Source organism: Meles meles, chromosome 19 (genome assembly GCF_922984935.1).
Source record: "Meles meles chromosome 19, mMelMel3.1 paternal haplotype, whole genome shotgun sequence".
NCBI lineage: Eukaryota > Metazoa > Chordata > Mammalia > Carnivora > Mustelidae > Meles > Meles meles.
Window position 1 is genome coordinate 9,567,617 of NC_060084.1, and position 26,524 is coordinate 9,594,140.

Below are 26,524 nucleotides of genomic sequence, written 5' to 3' on the forward strand. Positions count from 1 at the left end.
CGGATTACAGATCACAGTAGACGTGAGATGGGGTACATCAGAGGTGTGTGTAAATCTACGTGCAGGAGACTGAACGAAAACAACCAGACTTACTTAGAGCAAAACAGGAGGGTGCCATGCGGTGTGACAAACAACTAGCCCTTTTTGGGACACGGATTATACAGTAGGCATTGTCCTAAGGGTGTCACGTGTTTTAACTCATCTCATCTTTACAAAACCCCTATGAAGGCATGGCTGAGTACTGTGTTCTTTTTATCAGTTGTTTACATAGCCAGACATCATGGAGAAAAAAAAAAGAAAAAAGCATTCTTTAAAATGGTTATGATGGATTGCTAAGTTTTTTCATAACATATCATCATTAAAGGGAAATACAAATGAGTGAACCGATGGTAGCAGCTTGTAGGAGCTGCGGAGCGCTGGTGAAGTTGAACCGTTCTGCCCTTGGATGTTTGTTGCTTGGACTGTGACTTTCAAACACAATATTCAAATCGCTGTGGTCAGAATGAGGTTTCAGTAAATGAATGGCTTTCATATATGTGCGCTTTAGTTTTATGTATTTATAATGGAGTCTCCTGTTTTCTCTATAGCTTAGCACTTCTCTTCTTCCCCTTCTTCCCCTACTCGTCAAATGACAACAGAAGCCTCCTATGAGATGGGTCCATAAGAGCTCACATTACAGATGAATGGTTATAGATTTTACAGACATTGAAATGGAGACCAAGAGAGATGAAGGCACACGCCCAAGGTCATATAGCCAGGGAGTAGCTGAGACAGGATTTGAGTCTCGCAAGGCTGACTCCAGATACAAATGATTAATCCATCACACCCGGGGTAAGCGCTACAAAGAAGACAGAGTTCTCTAAGGGTGCACACCAGGCGGACCGACCACCTCTGGGAATATTAGTATAACTCTTTACGTTTCTTCCATATATTAGGAGGGGGTCCTTAGGGAAAGTAAGTAACATAATATACACACAGCACACTTGGCAGTGATGCCTGCAAGGTGAAGAAAGAACAGTCAGTGTTACTGATTTCCGTAGCAGAGTGGTTTCTGGTCTCATGGAACTCACAGGTCAATGATCACACACTAAACACAGACCCCCTGTGTCTCACAAAGCAGAAGGCACAGCTGTCTGATGAAGGAACCAATGTAAAGGAGAGGCTGTCCCAGTAGCAGTGAGTGTCCCAATCCCTAGAAGGGTGAAGACCAGCTGCTGAATGTTGGGAATTACCATCTTAAATGTCCAGTCTGGTCCCCGCTTGGAGCAGAGGATAGCCAAGTTCTAACACTGGCATCCTCTTCTGCACAGCATCGTGCAAACCCAAAGACACATAGAACTGCTGCGGGGTAGCTGATGGCCCCAGTGTCAAAGAGGGCAGTGAGAGTAGTTCAGCCACTTCGACAGTGACGGTCACAGCCATCCCAGCAGGGCTGACCGCTCCAGGGCTCTCCTTCAACTTTGCACCATCGCTTCCTTATAAAAGTGGCAAGCATGGTTTAGCCATCACATCAGATCTAGTCTGAGTCCAGAGGTAGGCAGCTTATTATTTTTTTAAATATCCAATTCACCTCCTTGTTTGATTTTGCTATTAAAAAGAAATCAGTGCTGGGTGACAGAGCCCCAATTTTTCCTTTATGGCTGTGCCTCTAGAGACGACTTCGCAAGCCTCCCCTGCAATGCATCAGACCAAGAGAGCTATTCACTGTGCTGCCCTGTGATAGTCCGTCTCCGACGTGGTTGAAAATCTCAAGTCAAAATTTTAGGCGGAATACTAGTATCGGTTTTCCCCTAAGTCGCACCCAGACTGGAAACCTATAGGTGGCTTCTGTCATTTGTTTGTGCAGCTGAAAGTTACCGGAGGGGACTGGGGTGAAGGAGAGGACGGACAGTAAGTAAGCCAGGCCTAAGCAGCGGGAAGAGGGATCACATATAAAGGAAAAAAATATATAATCAAGCAATGTATGTCCTCCTTTGAAACCAAGGCCAATGACATCACTGTCTACTGTTATAGTCTAAAATAATGGAGTATTTGTGCAAGGCTCAGGATTAACAGCGTGAGGAGTGTGATGTTCTCCTTCGGGACTCGGGGGAGGAGTGAAGAACAGACACTGTTCCTCATGTGCAGCACTTTTGGGGAGAGGTGGCGCTGGCTCTGGGTCTGTTGCTAACCTGGGGACGGAAAATGCAAAGTCATATGAAAGGAAGGTGGAAGTGCTTTTACGTCTTTCTTAACACTTTTCTGCTGTATTATCTGGAAACCAGTGACAAAAAGACTGATGTGTGGGATGAGATTTTTCAGACATTCATCCCTGGGAATTTGGAACATATTGATATTTTCAGAGTATACTGAGGCTCAGATGCACTGAGCCTGAGCCGCAGGCTCCAGTTCAAGGCCAAGGGCATTTTGGCATTGCCTTTATAGGATTTTCCTTTCTGCATTTAGCTCTGCAGCATTTGGAGGTTGGGAGCAGGCGTGAAGATCTGGTGACTTGAATCCATGTCCCGTTACCTCTCTGGATTCATCAGAAACACCTGTACCCTTCTGAACTTCCTCTCCAAGGGGATAATAACAATCTTTACCTCTCAGCATTGTGGTGAGCCTGAAGAAGGATGACTTGCCCGTGTTTCTGGTTATGGTGGACTCTCAAATGTTAGCTCTGTTCATTTCTCCCTGAGGAAGCACTTAAGTTATGAGCGAGAGCTCTTGGACCTGATTAGCATTGGTTTTTCTCACTCCAAACTGCTGCAATTTTGTGCGATTGATTTGCCCATAGTTTTTCAGTTTTTAGAGACTGGATTCTATTTGATTTGCATTACAGTGGTAGGAAGGGTCATATATCTTTTCATCGATTAAAAATTTTTTATTATGGAGAATTTCAAACACGTACAAAATAGAAAAATATAATAACGCTTTTTATCCACTGCCCTGTTCCCAAAGCCATCAACCCCTGGCCAGTTCTGTTTCATTGGCAAGTATCTCTACCCTGTGCCTTTAAAAATCATCACAAAGTCACTTTCCCAGTGTCCAAAAGAATCATTAATAAGGGGTGCCTGGGTGGCTCATTCAGTTAAGCGTCTGCCTTTGGGATCGAGCCCCACAACGGGCTCCCTGCTTAGCAAAAAGCCTGCTTCTTCTTCTCCCTCTGCCTGCCACTCTGCCTACTTGTCATCTCTCTCTCTCTCTGTCAAATAAAGAAGTAAGATCTTAAAAAAAAAAAAAAAAAGAATCATTTATAAGCGATTACTTAAATGCATCAGTTAAGTAGATACTGAAAGGAACCAAATTATGAAATACAGAGGATATTTCTGCCCAACTTCTATGTATTGTAGTTGGTTTTTGAGCCTGAGGTGGTGGGAAAATGGGAGCCATGGAGAGGGTGAGGGGTCATGCAAGCCTCGTTAATCCAAGGCCAGATATTCTTGTCAACAGCTGTACTGCATGACTTAAGGGGAAGACACATTTTTCCCTGGCCACTTCACCAGGCTGTCCCCAGGAGCAAGCAAGACAGTACACGAGAAGGGCATGAGGCATGTGGAAAATCCTATCATTTATAAACATGTTAGTAAAACCTACCAGGGAGATACAATAATAACACACACCATAGATTCTCTCAGACTTTTTTTTCATCATCATTTATATGTCAACAGATTCCAAATGGGTAGGACTTCTTCCATCATTAGTCAGCACATTACCTCATATCCTTTCACGCTGTCCCCTAGAGCTTCAACAATCCCAGAACACTCAAATCCTGGCACCAGGGGGGTCTTGGGAGGGTTGTCGATGTTCCCCTGTCGCACCATCAAGTCAATGAAGTTTAAACCACTGTGAATGGCAAATGTAAAAAGAGAGACATTCAGAATGGAATCCAAGAGAATGCACTTGGCTTGACTTTTCTTCCGTCCCCTTCTTGGACCTCTCTCCCTTGCCCCACTCCTCTCTTTTCTTTTTTTTTTTTAATTTCTTGAAAACTATGCCTAATAGTAAGTCATGTGACTGGAAATCACGAATAAAGCAAAAACAATTATCTCTACAGACAAGGGATGCTTTCCTGGCAGTTAGAATAGCCATTGCGGACGTTGCCCTCCGACGTACAAGACAGCCCCTTTGTGCTCTCCCAGAGCCTGCTTATGCCTACTCTAACAACACGTGTTAGCTAACCTGGTCATTAGCCATGCTAGCATTTCCTCATGGGGAAAGAATATACTAGGAAGGAGTTATAAGAAGACACATGTAAAGCAGCCAGACACCATGGCCATCAGCCAGTCCACAAGAAGAGAGAGAGAAAAAGGACAGATTCAAAAGATCTCAAAACAACCTCACGTATCAGTCAGCACACAAACTCATACCAGCACTGTGCCATCCACAGCATCCATAATGGCAAGTAGCCACCATCAAGGGACTGCGTTACATCCACCTGGGGGACTGCAACTGGAAGTGAGATCAAACGGCTCGATACTGGAGGGTTTGTTTCAAAAATCTTAGTTCTCTCTGGATAAGAAAAGGGACCAGGTCTTTTCTATTAACATATTACTTTTGAAATACGTTAGTTATCATTAACATATATTAAGCCAAAAAAATAAAGTAAGATAAAATGTATTAAGCCATCCCCTTGGAAAATCATATACTCGATTTTAATGATAACATCAATGCTCCAAACTGTTGTTTTCTTTTTAAGAGCTAGTCTTAGAAACAGCGTTGAACACTCATTTTCTAATCAAATGAGAAAACACATATTTTTCACTGGATGCTCTAATGTACTAACTGTTTTCATAAGCCACCATTCTAAGAAAGACTCGGGTTATAGAGAACAGGCGTGAAAACTCCTCGGTCTGGCCCAGGGTCCTTAGCGTCTGGCCACAGCTTCTTTTTTTTTTTTTTAAAGATTTATTTATTTGACAGATAGAGATTACAAGTAGGCAGAGAGGCAGGCAGAGAGAGAGAGAGAGGAGGAAGCAGGCTCCCAGCCAAGCAGAGAGCCCGATGCGAGGCTCGATCCCAGGACCCTGGGATCATGACCTGAGCCGAAGGCAGAGGCTTTAACCCGCTGAGCCACCCAGGCACCCCCACAGCTTCTTTTCCAAGCAAGATGACTCGAACCACTTTTGAAACACAGCTTGCCCATTCCTTCCTCAGCCGCCTTGGAGCCAAGGAAACATCAAATTTTACCTAGATCTCCTGGTCATCAGTGTCCCCCACAGAGAACGGGTAACGATGAGGAGGATGACTTCCTTGAAAGGTGGGTTCAAGGGCGGCCACCTTCTCAAAGTTTTCCTGGCCACATATCAGGCAAGTTTCACAGCTGCCCCAGCTGACGTATCGCTAATGCGTGTCCTCCTCAAAGGCAGCCGCCTGCCTCCTGTCCCTCTATTTCCTGAGCACCTGGCATGCACCAGACCCACAGCGGCATAGCAGGTACCAAGCAGCACCTGCCAGGTGAAGAAGGTACTCATGAGTACTCAAACAGAGGTGCCGCCGCTGTGAGTGGCCTTTCAAAAAGGAGCAAAGGGAGGCTTGGAGGAATGGACCCATTTCCGAGACGTGAATGTAGGCTTCCAGAGATCCTACGCTTTGGTGGTTAACAGCTCGTAGGGTCATTGACCAACCAAACTGTTCTCCAGCAGCACAGTCAGGTTCTTAAGAGCTTGGAGCGGCCTGGGCACCAATCCCGGTGCCACCACCTCCGCCCGTGTCACCTTGGACCAGTTCCTTAGCCTCTGCAAGCCTCCGTTTCCTGCTCGGTGAAGTGGAGGCCACGGTCGTACCTGCCTCACAGGGGTGTCGGGAAAATGAGTGACAGGTAAACGCCTAAGCAGGATGCCAGGTACATAGTAAGTATCCCATAAACGCTAGCATTCAGATCTGTATCTTCTCTTGAGAAGGCAGAAGTACCTGATACGTTTTAGGAAGACTCCCATTAAACAAGAGTTAAAAACAGTTTCAGAACGGCGATAGGAAAACTTCGCTATACCCAGAAGCTTCACTTGTGTGAAACAGCCCATTTTCCAAACCAACCAAATAAAGAAAGCATCACCGCATAACAATAAAGGAATTTCTATGTCCCAGATCGAGCACTCCATCTCGTTCACTGAGTATTTTAGCTCCGTGTTTTCCTTTGTGTGAAAACCTATGATTTGCCAAGACCCTGATGGAGCAATGCCAGAAGAAATTACTTGACAGTTCTGTAAACCTGCTAGCCCCCCTGGAGGTCGTATCCTAGACACTTGTTATGCTGTTCAGTCGGGCCGCCTTGGACCCCCATCCAGGATGATGTGGGCACACTGTAAGCTGAGAGCCAGCTGCTCACATCCAGCGAGAAAGGTCAAGTAAGACCGACTTTGGAAAAGCCCGTAGCATTCCATTTCCACAGTGAGGCAAGCAGTGATTCTGCTGGGGTCGTGGAGGACGCCCCCTGTCGTCCGGAAAGAAACAGGAAGTGGGTATATTCCAGGGGACGGGGGATGGGCCAGTGTTCATGCCCACACACAGAGTGGTGAACATTTATTAATGGCGTACCTTTACATGCTGTACCGGACCTACTGCAGGGTGCCCGTCCACGCACCTGCTCCTGAGATGGATACAGCGAGCCTTTACTGAGGGTTCAGTTTGTGGCAAGAACTGTGCTAAGTAGTTTACTTTCATTATTTAAGACTCAACAATACTCCTACGAGGTACGAACTATCACACCCATTGCTCAGATGAGAAAACAGAGACTGAGCAAGATGCAGTAACTTGCTGATGGTCTCACCTTTCGAAACAGTCAAAGTCAGGATCTGAATGTAAGCAAAGTCTAGAACTTGAACGCTTACATATAGCATCTCCTCATGGGAACCTCACCCACAGCCCTGGCTGAAGCTGCATGTCCTAGGGGCCATGTTTATCACTGATCTCTCAACAGCTGATTGCACCAGTCGGGGGGGGCCCAAGGTTGGAGGAGTGGCCATTCCTAACCTAAGTAGGAATCCATTGCTCCTTATGAGTGTTCTCTCCAAAACTCCGTATTAGGAAACACTTATCAATAAAAACAACTTTTCGTCAGAAAGGCCATTGAAAGATAAAACTGAGCTACAGAGCCCCACTGACCTGCGCTTTGGGAAGGCAGAAGTGAAAAAGCCAGTATGCAGGGAAATTAAAGGAAAAAGACTCAGAAGAGCAACAGAAGCAACCCAGCAGCCTGCCCCAAGGTGGGCTTCCCAGATTTCGGTGCCAGGTTGCCAAGAGTGAGAAGGTCCAGTCTCCATACTTAGGGTGGCCCAGGCCCAGTGTGCCTCCTGCCCTCTGATTCAAGAATTCTGTTGCTGCTCCACACCTGTCTTTAGAACAGAACCTCTTTGTTTGGGTTACGTGTGTGGTCCCTGTCTCACGAAACCAAAAGACACAAAGTAAAACAAATACTGTAATCAATAACCCTAAATCATCCACTGGACAGACATTATTGACCTCATTTTTAAAAAAGATTTTATTTATTTATTTGACAGAGAGAGACAGATTCACAAGCAGGCAGAGAGGCAGGCAGAGAGAGGTGGGGGGAAGCAGGCTTCCTGAGGAGCAGAGAGCCCGAAGCAGGGCTTGATTCCAGGACTCTGAGATCATGACCTGAGCTGAAGGCAGAAGCTTAACCCACTGTGCCACCCAGGTGCTCTGTCCTCATTTTTTTAAAAAAGCAAAACCAGTAACACTGGGCAGAGATAGTAAGTTTATTGGCCCAAGGCCACACAGACAGTAAAGAGTGAAGCCATGGACTTAAGTGGGGGCTAACACTTTTCTTTTGCTAAACTATACATATTCTTAATTATAGTTTTTCTCTAAGATAATCTGATTTTCACTGAGACATTGTTTGGGGATGGCGAGGACTATTTTCATGACCCGGGCTCACATAGAGGGTGAATCTTCAGATTTCTCTCTTACCTAATATTTATATGGTTCTTAAACATTTAAGATTGTTGCAAAAAATATATATATAAATAAAATAGTGCTGGAAAGTGCTTAATAAAATGTTCTGCTAGGTAATCTTACTTTTCTCAAAGATTAGTATAATTTTAATAAAGAAGACCTTAATTTGTTCTTCCCATACTGTTATTCAAAGGCTGCGTGTAAAGGGTTATGAAGACAGGTTTGACAAAGGGACCCCCAAAATCTCAAAGCACAGGACGAGAGACACGGCAAAGACATGGGAAGATGTGGGGTAGTCCCTTTACAGAATAACACTCTGTTGCGCCTCAGGACAGTGCAGCTTGCAATGAGCTTTCACACACACATCATGAAGCCTTGTAACAATCCCAGAAAGGCGACAAGCGGTATGTTATTATTCCCATTAAACAGATGTGAATAACAAGACTCCTTAGATAAGCAACCTGGTTTGTCAAAGATAACACCGATTAGCACATGGCAGAGCTGAGACTTGAATTGAATCAAGGTCTTCAAACTCCTTGTTTATTGTGTAACCCCTGACACCATGAACTCCTAGATTTAAGTAGATATGGTCATCCATGCATGGTGGGGCCTTGGCTGAGCCTGTGAGGCCCTCCCCGGGTCTCCCAAACTGTTTACTTGGTGCTCCTTTGTCCTGCGTGCTCTCCTTAAGATAGTATCAAACCAAAGTTTAGGTAAATTGGGGGGCGGGAGGGTGGTGGTGACTGGGTGGTCAGTTGGTGAAGCATCTGTCTTCAGCCCAGGTCATGATCCCAGGGTTGTGGGATTGAGCCAGGGTCCTGGGATCAAGATAGGTGTTGGGCTCCTTGCTCAATGGGAAGCCTGCTTCTCGGCTTCTCCCTCTGCCTCTGCTCCCCACCCCCACCGCCTCACTCTCTCTCTCACATAAATAAATTTTAAAAATCTTAAAAAAAAAAAAAAAAAAAGCTTGGGTAAACAGGAAGGGATACTTGGTGGTCTTAGAAAAAGACACTGATTTGGGATGCTTTGGTTGTCTTTAGAAGGAAGGCAAGCCAGCCATAGTCTCTATACTTTATTTTCTGTTATCTACGAAGTGATGGATGCCAACCCTGCAATGTGTCATGGGAGAGGTTTAGCTGCCTTCATTTTACGTTCTGCTAGACTCAACAAATGTTTCTCCGGTGACGATGCTGTTGCATGTTTGAACGTGTGGACCACTGCAGTCTCCATTTTGTGCACGAGGAAGGAGAGGCATGGAGAAGGTGAAGTGCCTTGCCACAGGTTGTATAGTTGGTGACAGAACTGGGATACGAGCCCTTTTCATACTACTTCCTATCTGGCGCTTTTGACTGCTAGGGCTACTATACAGCATGGTGGACTAGTCTGTATCTTGTCCTCAAGGCTTCTGGTCTGGGAGCTGTCCTTTGCTTTTGGATATGCTAATGATACTGAAGAAATACACGAGGGATTCGTTACAGGACACCACCGAGTGGACAATGAAAGAACCAGCTATAGTTATATTAACTTTCCAAGTTGAAATGAAATTGGCCCAAAAAGTTTAGCCCAAAAGAGGCAAGGACATACGGAGAAGTTTCCCTGTCTTTTATTCTCTAGGTGAAAGGAAGGGAGGGGTTGTTTATATGGAAGGATTGTAGATCTCCTGCCTCTTAGTTCCTTCCCCCGGTTGTCGGTACCCTCAGCACTGGCCATGAGACTCCAAACATTGTCAGACCACCACACAGAGAATAGTGTGATGAAAATCTCCCTCTTCCAGCAGCTTACTTCTGTTGATCAGCAGAACTCCATCACACATTCTGATCTCACACCCGACAGAAAGCCCAAGTATTGCCTCGTCATTGGTTCAATTAAGAGACAGATGGCCAATCCCCTTCAGAAACCTGTTCTTTTACCTACGAGGGAATATAGTTGAGCATAACATTTGTGACAGTATACATTTGCTTCTTCATAAAGAAGAACAGCACAAGGACTGGTTTGTACAGATCTTCCAATTCCAGCAGTTTATAGACTAATTATATTCCTTTCTTTGCATTGGCTAGTAGGAAGCTCCAAGCCAGATTTGCAGCACTGTCCCTGCCCTTATCCAGCTGCAGGACGTTATGGCCTTTGTCCTCTCTGTCATCCTAACACTCAACTTCATCTTAACTTTCTGAATGCTTTGGAGTTTCCATTGCAAAAAAAAAAAAAAAAGAAAGAAAGAAAACAAAACTTAGGGCTCCTGGGTGGCTCACTCGTTAAGTGTCTACCTTCTGCTCAGGTCATGATCACGAGGTCCTGGGATTGAGCCCCACATTGGGCTCTCTGCTCAGCAGGAAGCCTGCTTCTCCCTTTCCTAGTCCCCCTGATTGTGTTCCCTCTCTCGCTGTGTCTATTTCTGTCGAATGAATTAAAAAAAAAAAAAATCTTAAAAAAAAATCTTAAACTCTAATATAATGCATCTCAAACTTTATTATGTATCAGAATTCCCTGGAGGGCTTGTTAAAACACAGATTGCTGGGCCTTCCTGCTGAGTAGACGCAGCAGGTCTAGAGTGAGGTCCAAGACTCTGCATTTCTAGCAGGTTTCCAGGTGACGCCGCCACGGCTGGTCTGGGGACCACTTAGGGACTAGCTGCAGTATCCTTTCTTTTTAAGCTACTTCAAGTCCTTTTTGGAATGAGGCAAGGTAAAAATTAATAGATGATGATTAAATAGATAAGAAAATGAAAAGCTCTCTCACTGTCTTCCAGGGCCCTTGAATTTTTTGATCCTGGTCCAAAGGATTATACGTATCCTTGTGAAATGCAGTCTTACTAGATTAGCCTCATTATGCCAATTTGTCTGGCTCTTTTGGGATTCTCATTCTTTCATCCAAAAAACTGGCTCTTCCTCCCGAATTCGTATCCTCTGAAAGTGTGGTTATCACGCCACTAATGCCTATACCCAAACTGCGAACAAAAATAGAGGTTGTCACGTTCTTGGTGACTTGAGGTTTTTAGGAAGATCATGAAAGATGTCATGGGAGGGAATCTAAAATATAGAACTAACCGACACATTTTAAGGCTCTTGAAATCATGAGCTCCTATGTTCTCTGAAACATGTCCAACACCCTTTGAATTCATGTGTAACCAGTACTCACTCAGTGAGACCATGTTCTTTCATAGGTGACAGTTGGAGGGCCCCCCCCCCAGAAACTGGCAGATATGAAGAAATCCCCATTCTAGTTTCTCTGATGATGGGGCATGGGGACAAAAGGAATTATTTGTGGCTAGATAACATTTCGGGGATACTTATTACGTAGCAGGCATGGCGTTAAGTATTTTAGAAGCATGATTTTTACAACAATAAAAACAATGCTAGGGAATCACTCATATTACGACATTTTACAGGAACAAAACCGAGGTACATCGAGGTTCCCGAAGCCAAGGTGTGAAAGCAAATAATGTGAGTCCAGGGCTGTGCTTTTGGCTCCTGGGCTTTGCTTCTGAGCGAGCATCACTCAGATTTCCCAGCTCCTTGACTCATCTGTCCCATGGAGCCCTTCCTACCTCCTGAGCGTATCCTAAGGCTTGGCTCCCCAGAGTGAACGGGGGGCCTCAAAACGATAAAAGCTGCTTACAGTATGGCGTGATGGGTGGCTTTATAGAGGAGAGGCAAGAGAGCTCACACAGCCACCAGACATACACGCTGTCCCACAACATCACCATGAAGTCAGAACACTGACCCCCAGAAAAGAGTCCTCCAGGAATTGTCCTGGTCATCCTCCGCAACCACTGAAGCTACATGTAGATCCTTAGCTTTAGCTCTCTGGCCCCCTCACAAGTGAGCTGCTTGAAATCCTTGAGCCTTCGTTTACTCATCTCCAGAATGGGGTAGCAAGGTGCTCACCGTGCAGGGTGTTGGTGTGGATGGTGTATGACAGGGCATGGGACACAGAGCGCCTCACGCACAGTGAAATACTCCATAAACGTGAGCTGCTGGGATTGTCACGCTCCCACCCCCTCACCTCCACCATCAGGACACAAAGAAGGTGTCACAGGTCAGGTTTCCTGGGAAGCAGCCTCTGAGCCCGAGATTAGTAGGCAAGGAGGTGTGAGGGGGAGAGCTCTAGACACAATCCCCGTGCACTCCTGAGGGCAGCTGGCTCAGTAGAGAAAGAAAGTTCGACACTGATGTGGTAGTAAAAAAGACTCAGTTTATCCACAGAAAGTTCCAGAGCTGGGATGGCCCCTCATGTCATCATGAATCAAGGCCAGGGGACAAGGCCTTCATACCCTCACATCAGCTAGTCCCGGATGAGAGCTTCCACCCGGGGAGAGAGCACAGGGGCACAGCCGGGAGGGGTTGGCCACCATCACTCCAGGTCCTGGGTCCTCAGAGGGGTTCTGGGTGGTGTACCCAATATCCCCTGTAAGACAGGTGGCACACTTCCTTTTCTAGGTTTTATTCCCTTGTGGGCACAGAGCAGCTGTCACTGATGGTACATATTTATGGAGCTCCTTTGTGTGGTGGCCCCTGAGGAGGAAAGGTCCAGAGGTTTTATAACCAATGGAGAAAAAGAGAATGAGATCTTTAAGCCAGGACCTGAGAAAATAAGAGGAAAGGGAAAGACAGGAATTGAAAGGAGCAAAGCACCAAGGAAGGGACCGACACTAAGAAAAACGAGAAAGGGAAAGGCAGATGGATTGTCAGAATACTTGGGAAGGTTCCCGAAAAATAGGAGTTCGGGGCTTCCTGTGGGTCTGTGGGAAGTCAGAGGTCACAGAATGCTGGGAGGGATGTGGCCATCAGGGAGAACACTGTCAGACTCCAGGTGGGAAGTGTGGAATTCCCTTGGCTTGGGGAGTGTCCGGGGGCACCTCGGCCAGCTCCCAGAACACCAGCAGGGCCAACCGTGAGGCTGTGCTCTGAGCAAAAGCCGCTCCCGGAGGGGGAGGCGCGCCCTCTTTACACTGCACTCCAGTTGCTGCCGCTGTGTTCATCAAAGTATTTAACTCCCAATCCAAGCGGGGGCAAAGAAGCAGATGTCTGAGTCATTCCCTCATCTCCCCAGTGCTGACATTTCTGTTTTTGTTTCTTCACCTCAGCTGATAACTTGAGAAAGCCCAGGACAATAGGCCTTGATCTCAGAAAATCTGGCTTCCAAATTCTTCTTTTTTTCTTTTTAGGTTTGTGTAAGCACCGTTCTGTTATCTCAAGACTGATAGCAATCAGCTAGGGGAGGGGGAAAAAACACTCATTGTCTGAAACAAGGACACCTTTTACGCAGATCTCAAATGGCGCCTCTCATTGGAGAGCAGCCAGAATTGTCCTGGATGGACCTCAGGAGAGAGAAGCCACCTGTGTTCCATCAGCGGTGGAAGGTTGGAAGTAATGCTCAGACTCTGCTCTCCCCATCACTGGCCTGTGGTTCCTGACACAGGCCCCCCACATCTGGCTCCACGGGACCCTGCCCACCCTCTCTAACCACTGTTTCAGATAAACAGACCACTGTGGCCATGTGAGACAAAGAGAGCTCCCTGGCACTTTTGATGTCCTTTGTAATCTACCATTTTGCTTAGGAAGTCAATAATACTGTTGTTAAGCCCCATGCCCCGGCCCCCACAGATCCTGATCCACAAATTATAGATGATGACGAGGGCAGCGTAGTCTGGGCTAGAGTTGTACATGTCTGTTTCATTCCCTCTGAGAGAGGAGATATATTCCAACCCTATGTCCAAATTAGTATTCAAAACCTACTTCAGTAGTATTCCAAAAATGGAACCAAATGGCCAGTGATTGAAAATCAAAATATCAAGAGGCAGCTTTCAACAGAAACAGAAAAGCATGGTACTGATGGGTCCAAAACAAGCTCTCCTTGATGCCAAGACTAACCCTTGGATTTCTGGGCCTGGAGTTCCTCATTTACTCTCAGCCTCTCCTGGGGACACAGCAGGTATTTGTTCCCAAGAAGGTTCCTAAAAAGGTTACAATCTCCGTGTTCCATAGTTAGATGTTGATAGAGTCCCTGACTTCAAACAGGCGTCTGGCAGCGGTTGGTTATGTAGAACATTCAATCTAATTCCGTTTAAATTCAGCAGCCCCTCCACGGCTGGGGGCTTGGTCAGCATGCAGGTTACAGCAGTGACGACGGTTGCTCTCCTTCCCAGGAGTTCAGAGATCAACAAATACGTGACTACATGGTGTGACACTCCCAGGAACAAGAGATGGTACGAGGGTCATAGCTCGCACAGAGAGGGCAGTTCCTAACTCACTTTGCAGGAATCCCCATTTGCAGGTGTCCCCAGGGACGTATCACTTAGGAAGGGGAGTATCCTTGGCTCCTGTTCTCCCAACCTCTTCTGCCTCATCCCACCTCTCAGTGGCCGGGAGAAGGCAGTCGAGAAGGCAGTGTCAGACAGTGCAAAGCCGTTCCTGCTTAACGCCTCACTGGAGACCCAGCAGGGTGAGGGCCCCATAGAGAAACAGTCCATTTTGGCTTTAACATGACAGTGATCCCCTAAGTCATCACTACTGATAAAAACAGTGTTTAGTGAAAGAGTTGTTTCAGTACGAAAAGATAGGGTGAAGACTGGAGCAGCAAATCACGCAGCGGGACATTCTGCACAGACACAGAAATGTCTGCATCTGTGCTGTCCAACTGCTGGCCCTCTGTGGCTACCAAACACTCCACGTGGGGCCAGAGTGATGAAGGAACTGAACTTTTAAGGTTAGCTAATTAATATTTAAATGGATGATCCTAAGAAGGGGGTAGCAGAAGCACGACCCTGCTGTCTTCCCCAGAGACGCTGAGCAACTCCAAGCCAGAGCTGGTCTTAAAACCCACCCCTCCGGTTCACTGCTTAGCACGGGTGTGTTCTGGTCTTGCAAAAACAATGCGTCCACGAAGGTATCTGCAGGAAAATAGCTAGGAGTGATCCAAGCTCTTCCCTTCCTTCTTGCTGAAGGGGATGACCTCGACCACACCACGCAGCCTTGGCGTGTCGGCTGGTGTAGCAGGAGGCAGGGGAAGGGAGAGGATCAAAGTCCTACTTGATTGCTGTGCTTTGGGAAGAGCAAAGATTTACTTCTCGAAGATAAAAGAGGCGTGAAAGGTGAGCAGAGATAAATGTGTAAGACAGGAGATCCAAGGGCAAGATTTGAGAGTCTCGGGGAGTCCGGAGAGTAACGGGGGGCCAGTTTGGAGGTTAGCGGGAGGCCCAGGGGGATGGAGATGGGGAGAGGAAATTTTTGAGAGGATTTTCTCTGGAACACAAGTGGATCCAGCTTTGGTGTTTTCCAAAGGACTCCATAGAATCTGACAGTGCTTTGAAATTATATTGGAAGTTGGGCTTCTGTTGGAGAGTGAACAGACCCAACTACATCAAGGATACAAAAGGGAAGAAGAAGAATAGGAAAAGCAAAGACAATGTTAAAAGAGCAAAAAGCAAGAAGTCGAGTCTCCTGCAAGTGCTGTTGGCGGAGGACCGAGAGGCTGAGGCTCTGAGGGAGTAGGAGAGTGAAAATTGCCTTTGCTGTTTATCTCCTATGGAAGAGCAGTCCCAGAGGAAAGACCCCTCTGCAGTTGCACACTGAAGGCTCTCCATGATCTGAAGGCAGAGAAACCCTTCCGGAGGGTGGGTGCGGGACTAACCGCATTTCACGTCCTGGGTTCCGGCTGCAGAATGTGGACTCGGAGCTTATTACTAGGTCCCCAATAAGTACAATGTCAGTGAGTTTAGCGGGGAGGGTAAAAAAGTATCCATTTACAAGATCACTCAGGCCAGTCACAGGAATAATATGTAATTAATAGCTCCCCATGAGCTGATGGAACTCAGTGCAGTGTAGACAAATGAAAACCAATTGTTTCTGATCTTAGGCAAGGAATCTTTTTTTGAACAAAAAAGGGAAGTCTAATAAATAAATAAAATCTTAAAAAAAAAAAAAAAGGAAAGTCTGTAACTTGATGGAGAGTCTTTTGGAAGAAGCGGGTGTGTGGGCTTTGGGAGGACGGAGAGGGGCCTGTAGAGTACAACAGGCAGCAGAGAAAGCCTCATCAGCGTTCAGTGTGGGACTCAAGGCTGTCGGGGCCAGTGGAGGTGACCCACTATGGATCTGTCTGCATGAAGAGCAGCTAAGCCTTCTGGGGAAAAGAAAAAAAAAATCATCCTAAGGCAGCTGTGAGTTGGAGAATAGGAGGAAGTCAGGATGAAGCCACCTGTGGCAATAGAAGGGTGGGCAGGATGGAAGGGAGCGGCTTGACTGTGATGGGAAATCACCCTTCACCTTCCGGGAGCTTGAGTCTAGGACAGAGCCGTGGAAATGGGTATAGAACCGGGGAAGATGAAGCGCTGGGGAGAGAGAAACCTGGCTCAGTCAACATCAGCTCTCTTTGCCTAATTAGTCGTGTGATCTTTAGCAAGTTCCCTCACTTCTTTGATCCTATGTCTTCATCTGTGAAATGTTCGGTATCCTAGAAATGCCTATAAAACACTTAGCATAGATACTCAATAAAAGCCATTATGATAATAGCGACGAAAAGTAATTAACCAAAGAGTGTTACATTTATTAGCTCTGAACAGCAGGGAATGAATGCATAAGGTGGTATAGGCTGCCTTTAACCTAAACGGGTGGAAAGGATGCCCACGGCCCTAAGCAGAGGGGCCCACCACCCGGGATGGAGAGGAAATGGGAAACGTGGCGGGGTGGCTCCAGGGTGCGGTAGGAGGGGCAGAACAGGGCAAAAGAAGGGGGTCAGAATCAGTGGGGCCACCAGGAGAACTGCCTGTGTCAGGGCAGGAAACCCTTGCACCCACCTCGCAGGTTGTAAGGGGAAGGTCCTGAGACCCACCAAGGAAGGTAGGAACAGAGTCATGGACATACTGCTTGTTTTAAAAAGATGGGGTTTTTTCCCCCCAGTAGTTTAAAATAACGTATTTATTTTCCAGCGCTACTGAGATGTGACTGACGTGTACCATTGCGTGAGGTGGCGGTGCACAATGTAACGATGGGATATTTATGCATATTGGGACACGAGCACTGCCTAAGTCTGGTCAAATACTGTCTCAGCGTCCAGGCTGCTGATGCCCGGGGCCCCAGGTGGACACACGGGACAGGCATGCTTGAGTCAGTCCTCCTGGAATAACAATCCCCAGACAGTCCCTAGAACCCCACAGAGTTCTCTCCAAGATCCCTGACCTCCCGCACTTGGTGCTGCGCGATGTCAGCGAACAGAAAACAACAGAGCATCTTGTGAAGTCAGAGACCCCACACTTCCCGGCCAAGGGCAAGTAGTTATTAGAGAATTCAAAAAGCAAACGTCCAGTTTCGGGAGAACAGATGGTATCAAGATAGGACTGAAACCAAACCGTCTGCAAACAGAGCTCCTTCGGCATCTCAAGTCTCCCCTCCAAGACCCGCATGCTGGAGAGATGGAGGGCCCCCGTCAGAGGAAGCTGAGGGGACAGAGGGGAGCTTGAAGCCACAAGGGCGTGGACTGGCTGCTGCCAGTATTAGGCAAGTCAGTACTGATGCTATGGTACTTTCTGTAGAAAGCTACACCTAACATTTGGAGGGAAAGTTGGTAATGTATTCGTTCATTCCCCAGACATTTATTGAGTGCCTACTGTTAACCAAGCACCAGGCTTGGTGTTCACCAGTTAAATGATAAAAGAGCAAGTTTCTAGAACTTCCAGGATTACCAAAGAGATTTAAAAGACAATGGGCCTCCAAGCTGAAAATATGATATATGTCATTTTTTAAATTGATGCAGTCACTCTGTTCTGAGACTATAAGGTCCCAGGATAGGGAATAGAGCTGGCTTCTCCAGTCCCATCTCTGATTCGTCACTTTTTATGGTGAAGATTGAACTCTTCCATTCCCCACAGTGGCTACCATTTTGATTAGTTCAGTGTGTTTCTCACCCCGTCTTCTGTTAACTGCCTTCCATTCCTTTCAGAGTATCTACCCACCCCACCCCTCCAACACACACATACACACTCACTTCGTGTGTTCCTAGTAGGGCAATCATTATGCTCCATCCTTTAGGGTAGGTGGGTACGAGATGCAAACGTGGCCAAGCCCATCATTCCCTTGGGTCAGGCAGAGAAAGAGAGACCCAGAGACTGGTATGGGATTCATAAAGGGCCATTAAGATTCCTTCCTTGATATTTGAAAGTTGGGAGAAAGAGTTGGGGCTCTGCTTTGGGCCTTGCTAACCTTGCACGAGCCATGTGGGGCAGAGGAAGGAAGCTCCTTGCAGGAGGAGCCCATGAAGCTCCTTTGTAAGGAGAAGACAAAACATGGAAGGGAAGAGGGGAGAGCCTAGAAGGCCAGAGACAACTTCACCATGATGGTTGGCATGACTGAAATAAAGGAAAGAGAAGACAGAGCAGAAGTGACTGGTCTTCTTTTTGAAGATCTCTGTTCTTGGCTCAGCTTCCGGCACACAGTAGGAGCACAGTACATCTTGGCTCCATTTCCTCTCTGGTTCCTTCAGGAATTCATCTGAATCTTCTTGCGTATGTCATGGTGCAATGGCACATCCAGTCCGGGCCACTTTTGACATAAGGGTCTTGTACCCTTTGGAGTCTGAATAGAGACTCCATCCAGAAGACTTCATGAAGTATGGAGGGACTTTGTAATACCCTATTCTTTGTGTCTCCTCCCTGCCACTCCCTACCACTAAGACATATTTAACATACTGTGACATATTGTGACAAGGACTTCATTTAACAAATATTAAATATATCACTATTATATATATCACCAACTTTAGACGTATTATCTCTTTTTACCCTCCCATAAAAAAGTACCCCTTGGTGCTGTAATTATACCCACATTACAGATGAGCAAACTGAGACAATAAAAGCCGAAGACATTTTCCTAAGGTTGGACAGGTTGCTAACACCGTCAGATCCGGGATTGGAATTCAGGTCTGTTTCACTTCAGACATTAACTATGACCAAAAAGCATCCTTCCTTTCATCCGGTCTGGGTGTGTAGTCGATGCCAGCCCAAGAAATGAATCATTATCATTCCCCTCACAGAAGATAATGATCCTGCATTGGGCTCTGGGGACTACAGCCATTTAGACAAGTCTGGAGTAAGAGGGCCCAATGCTTTTACTTCCCAAGGGGGTTCTGTCTGGGAAAGCACTGTTTAGCATGCCCCTGGCTCCAGAACAATGCCAGAGGGGTGAGGCATAGCTGAAGGGTCAAGGGTCACTGACAGAACAGGACTGAGGACAGAAGCTGACTGCGTGTTTTCATCAAGAAAATATCACATTCAAAGATGAAACAGCCTCCTTCATTGAAGCACATATTTTGTCTCCTGGGCCTTCAAACATTAAATTTACTCATTTTAATACCATGGCTCCAACTGATTTTCTGTGCGAGATCACACACAGAGGAATCAAACTAATTTGAGATTACACGCCTGCTGCCCTTTTCCTATGAAGAGGCTCTTCTTGTATCTAATTAAACTTCTTCTTCTATGACAAATGCCAAGGTGCCAAAAAAGATCCCTATTAAGAGAAATATCAGGAACTGGGGGTCAGGGGGTGCCACTCCCCCATGCCTGGGCGAGCTCTGTTGTCAGTGCTGAACGCCAGCGATGGACCCGAAGGTCGTGGGGTCTGGGTTCCTCTGGATGGGAGGGAACAAACTCCCGAGGCTGTACTGTTCTGCACCGCAGCTACCCGAGAAATCACGCTACCACCCGTGTGGATCAGTCCAGATCCATTCTAGCACTGGGACTGAGACTCGAAAGCCAGCACCCTGCTCCCTGGTGCCGGTGTAGTTTGGTAGAACAGCAGGACCAAGGACCGGAGGACGGCATCCATTTCCCACCTGTCTTTTTACAGCTTCAGTGACTGAGGAGGAAAACCTTTCTTGAATACCCACGGTGTGCGAGGGACAGTCAGCACTGTATCTGCTGATCTTCCTAACACACCAAAAAGTGGGTGTAATTACCAAAATGAGGATGTGGGCAAGTTGAAAGTACTCTTTGACTAAGATCACACAGCCAGGGTAGGATGAGCGTGATTATCAGTCATTGCTCCCTTTGCCCATCACAGGCCACCTGCTATATAATTAAGACCAGGCCGCTATTTATGGGAACCTACTGTATGCCAGATGTTCTATGAGATGTTCTGTACTTCCTTTTTCTATGAAATAGAAGAAGCACTGATTCTAGGCTTCCTTTTTTCCTCCAGTTGCTGGGAGGGCAAGAAGTCCATTCCACTATTGGATGAAGAGCAGACATGGTCACTCTCCCCAGCCCTTACCAGGGAAGACACAGTTCATGGGCAGATGCAAACTTTCATGAATAAGTAAGATCCCTAAAGTAGCATCTCCATCTCCTCGTCACCAAGGGGGGCTCAGAGTGAGTCAGCACAGAGTCATCCCTTCCTGTCACATCCTGACATCTCCATCCAACGGAGTGATCCAGAACACCCTGTTCCCACCTCCATGCCAGAGAGGCTCCCGACTTGGGTACTAGGGACCCTCCAACCAGTTTCTCAGCTTTACAAACATCACTGTCACTTAACCTTACGTGCTCCCCCTGTTTATTTGAATACACGGGAAAGATGATATTGGCCACGTTTCACTAGATTGGCCGTATCAGTGATACTGGAACGCTGTGCCGTTTGGGGGTATTCTACAGTCAAGTTGCCAATGTAGCAATAGCCCAGTGGAGCGAAGAGGGCAGAGGAAGGAACCTGAATGTCCTAGGTGGATCCAAGGAGTGGTGATTGTGTTTAATCAGCATGGGCATTCTGCACCAACAGTCCTAGCAATCTGATCTTAAGTAGATCTCTAAAGGGTCCCGTACGTCAGCGATGGCAGGACGTGGGTGTGGTTTAGAAATACAATGGCCATTTTGGGAGGGTGAGATGGCACTGTACCATTTTGAGTCTTATCATTTATACTTCGAATCAGTCCAACGCAAGCACGGTTCTTTGTATTCCTGATTCCAGGCTTGGTGCCTGTCTGCCTCTCTGTACCCCTGGGTCTCTCAGGCCTTTCTCTCTTGTGCCTTTGTCACTGAGTCTTTCTGATTCTCCCAAACGTAAAGGAGCCCAGGAATAGGCCGACTTGGATCAGTGGTTTGGGATCGTCCCATGTCTCTGAACATCAGCTTCTCATCTTTAGAGACGGTGATACTGATATTGTCGAGTTGTCGTTAGGATAAACTGAAACTGAGTACACAGCAGGGAACTCAGTGTGTGGCTGCTAACAAGTGCTCTGGCAAATGTTAGTCCCCTCCCCTAGCCCAATGCGTGCCACCCCTGTGACATGTTAGAGTCCCACTGTGGGTTGGCTTCCTTTAGTGTGGCCTGCCCTCAGCCCATTTTCAGTTCAGCCAATAGAGCCATGACCGGCTGGGACCATTTTTCATCCAGCTGCTCTCATTCTTGCAGTTTCATGTGGCCTCTCTCTGTAAATCAGTCTGGGGAAAATAAATGTCCCCAGTCCATTAGTTCCTTTCCATCACAAGCCAATCTGAGCCACAAACCAGACAAGGCTTGTTAATGGCCACTTAAATATATTTCTGCAGCCCAGCCTGGAGACCCTCAGCCTCAAATCCTCCTAGCTTCCGTCCAAGAGAAGTCTCACTGTGACAAGACTTCTGGCAGCAAAGGCGTAGACCTGACCCTTAGCATTTATGGAGGGGGGACCATGTACCCTAGTCTGCCTAGAACAATTCTGATCCGTTCCTGCTCCAGAGTAATTATTAACCAGTGCCCCTTTACCAGCCCAAAAGTTCCAGTTTGAATTATATACTGTACATGGTAGCTGTGGAAACCAAGAAAAATAGTTTAAATAATAATAGCGATCATTTATAAACCACTTCCTATATGCCAGGCATCACCGAAAAGGTCTTTATACACTGTATCTCATTTCAGCTGCATTACAGCACTGTAAAGGGAAGTGCTATTATCATTTCTGTTTTATAGATCAGGAAACTGAAGTTTACAGAAATAAGCAACATGTTCAAGGTCAGCCAGCATAGAGGGCAATGTCTGCGCCTCAGTCGGATCCCTTTTTCCTGGGTGCTGGAAGTGCGGGCAGCTCCTGGCTCAGTGGGGCGCCCTAACCCCCATCCCTCTTCCAGAGGAATGGAGCTCAAACAGAAGCCCAGGCGTGGTGGGGGGGGGGGGGGGTGCGGGGTGTGTGTGTGTGTGTGTGTGTGTGTGTGTGTGAAGGGGCACAAAGGCTTCCCCTATTGCTTCAAGGTCAAATTGACTCTATGTACCATCCATGCTCCAGAACTCCTGGTGGGAGCCAGGGGAGATGAAATCCTTGCCTCGTTCCTTTCCTTGTCCTGCTCCCCTTGCTCCCATTCTCCTGAGAACACCCCCTCAACCAACCACTTAAAAAAGCATCTCTGTCTTGGGCTCTGCCTCTAGGGGCCAAGACCCAAGACCTATGGTTAGCATGTGGCAGGGCTGGGACTCTTATCTAAGAAGGTCTCCCTCTTCATCACGGAGCAAATGTGACAGGACGTTGCCTATATTATCTACATGATTTAAATGATGGCCTCCAAGTTATCAGATTGTCAGGAAGTCAGTCATGTAGGCACAGATACAACAACGATGACAACAGTCACAACTACTGCTTATTTAGTGCCAGTCTCTTTCTCGCATCTGATCCTCTCAGCAACATGGGTTCATTGAATTCTCTGCATTTTGCAGTTGAGGCACAGCAAGCTTGGAGAAGCTGAGATGCATCTGTTGAGACTGATGGGGCTTGGGTCTACATCCATTCTTCTTCCAAAGGCCACGTGCTTTTTCTGCTTGGCCACTTAAATTACTTGCTGTGTAAATTGCTCAGTGAACAGTTGACTAAAGGGGTTCCCTATCAAAGCTGATACTCTTGTAGCAAATTAGAAGACTCTGCAATCCCTCCCACCCTGCACTCTCCAAACTGTTTCTTTTTGAGCTGTGTTTGACGGTCATAGCTCCATTTGGGGAGAAAAGCCACATTACTCTGGGAATCACCAGAGAATGTTCTCTTAAGTCAGACATAAAAAGATCAAAGGAACCATATTCATTGAAGAAAGGAAGGAAAGCGAGCTTGCATGCCAAAGGTCCAGAGAGGTAAATCCTATTTCCTGTGGCTCTTCCATGGAGGGAGACAAAATGGAATAAAAGGAAAACAGCAGAGCTTTAAGGAGACACAGGCCAAGACTCAAATCCTAACTGTACTGTCTGTGTGATGTTCTTAGCATATTACTCAACATCTCCAAGCCTCAATTTGCTCTACCATAAAACCTATCACACTGGACCATAAATGAGAGGGGGTAAATGAAACAAAATATGCATTTCCCTATACCTCTTCTCTTCCATTTCCATAAAATTTATAGAGTAACCAACTTGGACCTTCATTCCAGGTCTGAGTAATGCTAGTTCAGAGGGACAATGCTTTATTCCCAAGCAAACGGCATGTCCTATTTGATGATAAGAGGTTCTCATTAAAAATAGAGAGCAGATAAAAGGGGGACCTTCATCCAGGAAGCCATCAGCTGATTCATAAAAATACAGAATGAGTCATCCTGGCTCCCAAGGCTAAACTTACAATCACTGGGCATCTTTGGCCAGCCGATCCTAACCCAGTGGAGGAGAAAAGGCCCAGAGGGCAATCTTCACAAACCTACTTCAGTCCCTCCTTGCAAAAGTGATTAACTCTGCTTCCAGCCTGGGGAAATGAAAATCAGTCTGGGCCCTTTGCAATGCTGGATCCCAAATGTTCCCCCATGCCTCGTTGGCTTTCTGAGCAACCGGGGTGGGGAATCTGCAGTGATTCGTGTGTGTGTGTGTGTGTGTGTGTGCGCGCGTGTGTGTGTGTCCAATAAAGAACAGGCTTGTGCATCTGGCTTTGAAAAGCAATCTCCTGGCTTTCATCTTGACATTTATTATTTCAAAAATGCTTCAGTTCCTATCAGTATCTATGTAATTAGCATAAGACTAGAGAACCCAGACCTATTTGTACTGCAAATGATCTCTTTTCTTTAAAAAGTAGCTTCAACATTTTCACTCTCTGAACGTACACTGAATGGAGAGTCATAAATGAAATGACACCCATACGCACACGCACACACACACACACACACACACACACACACACACTCGAAATATTTTTGATCTGTGGCTAAGGAAGGAAAATTATCAGTATATAGTTTGTTTTGCGAAGCAGACGTTTTTCCACCAGCAACTGAGAAAAATAAGGACTCAACAACCCTGATCCAAGCGTCTTTTCTTACTCCACTCATCCAGCAACAACTTAGTCCTTCAGCATAAGGACTGAATGTCTGACAAACACTAGGCTATGCTGGACATTTGTTGGTGGAAAGGGCAGACGTAAGCTCTGTCTTCTCGGACCAATCAGCTTGGTTCACGAGAGTTAACAAAACAGAATTGTACCGGATCCCCCAGTTTGCAAAATCCTCTTCCCTTACCCTGAATTCCCAAGAGTCATGTTTAGAGGCAACTGTGAGCCGCTATATGTGTGAGGAATGAGTCAGAGACCAGCGCCCGGTTCTCTTGCCAGCTGCCTTCCAGCCTGGCATGTGAATCCTGCACCTGCTCCCAAAGCAGTGAATCGGAGGAGAATCTCCTTTGCATTTTTCTTGCCTCTGCAAGTGGACCCAGAGTCCAGGTTTGGGGTCTAACCTAGGAGCAGGTAAGCTGACTGCTGCTTTTGGGAGCAGCGTCTACTGGGGGCTTTAAAATACAGACATGAGAAAGGCTAAGTCCATCTCGGGGTGCTGAGAGCAAATTCCCCTTAGGTGCTTCCCACGCTGCTGCTAAAGAACCCAAGAGTGTTGGGTCCAGTGAACCCTCTGCGGTGAGCCCTCCCTCCTAGAACTTCAGAGAAATGATCCGATAGTGACAACACGCAGAAAGGCTTAAGCCCTCCAGAGCGAATCCCAGCTGGGCATACCTCTGAAGTCCCCCCAGGAGGAGTGGGGAATGGAAAGACACTCAGATTGCTGAGCTGCGTTTGAGATAGGGATAGTTCTGAGAAGATCGCCGATTGTTTATTTTTCCTCTTTGGAGAAGCACAGAAGACGCTTGTGGGAGAAAAGGGGAGCCTTGGCCTCACTCCTCGCGGAGCTGAGATGCTCCAGGACCTAACCCCCTGCTTCCCAGTGCCTTTTTCCCTACCAGGGCATCAGAGGGGCAGAGTGCAGGAGTGGGGAGAGAGAACGCACTTCCCCAGCCCCAGCAACGCACTCTGTTGCCAGCCCCAGCAGAAACCCAGTACAGAGGCTGAAACTGAGTAGCAAATCCTAGCTTGGTCAGTTAGCGGCAGCGAGATGTTGGGAAAATCACTCTGTCTGCGCCCTGGTCTCCTCACCTGAAACGGGGTGTAATGATGGTACCTAACTCATCGCGTCCCAGCAAGTATTAAATAAGATCGCACACGTAAGACCCTAAACACGAAGGCTGGTACACAGTAAGCCGACGGTTATTATTTTTCAACCGTGTTATCAAACTCCCTCTCCTGGCAGCCAGGCTGTCCTACCCGACGGAGAGCCCCTGGAGCGCAATCTTCCAGACCCCGGTGCTGGACGCCACCCTCCACCGCGTTCCTCCCCCCAGCAAGAGCTCACAGTCCCCTCCGGTCACCCCTAGATCCGGCTTGGTGAGGGCGAGGGCTACCTCGCTGCATCCCCCCAGCGTCAGCCGACCGCGGGCAGCGGGAGGCTCTGACACCCGGGAAGGGCGCGGAGGAGGCGCCCACGGCCACTCTTCCCCGCGCAGCGGCCCCGCCGAGGCTCCGCCACCCCCGCCCCGGGAACGCCGAGCGCGCAAAGAGAGAAAGCGAGAGAGAAAGACGCGGATACTGGACCAGGCTTTGACGCGGATCTTGAGCTCGCCGTCCTGCGGCTCAGGCATGGCCTTCCTGGTGACCCGCAGCTTGTTGAGCCCCCCGAAGCCGGCCAGCACCACGGCGCGCATCTCCTGGGCGTCCCCGAGGCGGTGAGAGCCGCCGCCGCCCTCAGCAGGCTCTTTGCCTGCCTCCTTCTCGATCATTTGCTCGGTCTCCTCCGCTTTCTCCACGCCTTCCTTGGCCATGGCGCACGGGGGCGCGGGGCGCACGGGCTGCGGCGGCTGCGGCGCGGTGGGCTCGGGCTCCTCTCCCGCGGGTTCCTCCTGTTGAATGTGGGATGCTCGGCTGTGCAATGGCTGCAGCCTCCGCGAGCCGCGCCAAGGTCCACAGCCTCCGCCGTAATCCTCACAAGAGCCGCGCCCCCGCACGCCCCGCACGCCCCTGACCCCGCTGCCTGCCTCTCTTCGCTGCCCAAGCGGAGCCTTAACTCCAGTCCCAGAGCCAGTCTCAAATCGGGCTCTTGATCGAAGCCCCAGGGCCCAGACTTGCCCAAGACTCGAGGATAAAACACACAGAGAGGACGCAGTGTCCTCCGCGGTGGGCGCAGTACTTTGTTATTTACGGCGCAGCCTCGGCGCCTTGAAATGGACAGAGAGGAATGTCTGGGCCTGGAGGATGCCTCCCGGAGTCAGGGTTGCCTCCTCTCCCGCAGATCTGCGGGGGCGGGTGGGGCAGACGGGAAAGGGGGCTGTTTCCCAAATCGCCGGTACCGGCTGGGAAGGGGGAGAGGTTCCGGGAAGCGGGAAATGAGAAATCC

At 47.7% G+C, this 26,524-nt stretch overlaps 1 protein-coding gene and 1 non-coding gene across 2 annotated transcripts in view; one reads left to right on the forward strand and one right to left on the reverse strand.

Moving 5' to 3' along the window:
* Nucleotides 1-26,045, reverse strand: part of VAT1L (vesicle amine transport 1 like) — a 135,697-nt gene extending 109,652 nt beyond the window's left edge. Inside the window, exons 1-2 of the mRNA XM_045986700.1 lie at nucleotides 25,726-26,045; nucleotides 3,696-3,825 (exon numbers count right to left, since the gene is read on the reverse strand). Coding sequence (XP_045842656.1) covers nucleotides 3,696-3,825; nucleotides 25,726-25,952 — 357 coding nt within the window. The 5' untranslated portion in view covers nucleotides 25,953-26,045. The remainder of the gene's footprint in view (nucleotides 1-3,695; nucleotides 3,826-25,725) is intronic.
* LOC123931944 lies at nucleotides 229-376 on the forward strand. The gene has a single exon (XR_006816362.1). It is a non-coding gene; the product is annotated as a small nucleolar RNA SNORA15 (small nucleolar RNA).
* Nucleotides 26,046-26,524: the final 479 nt, after the last annotated feature.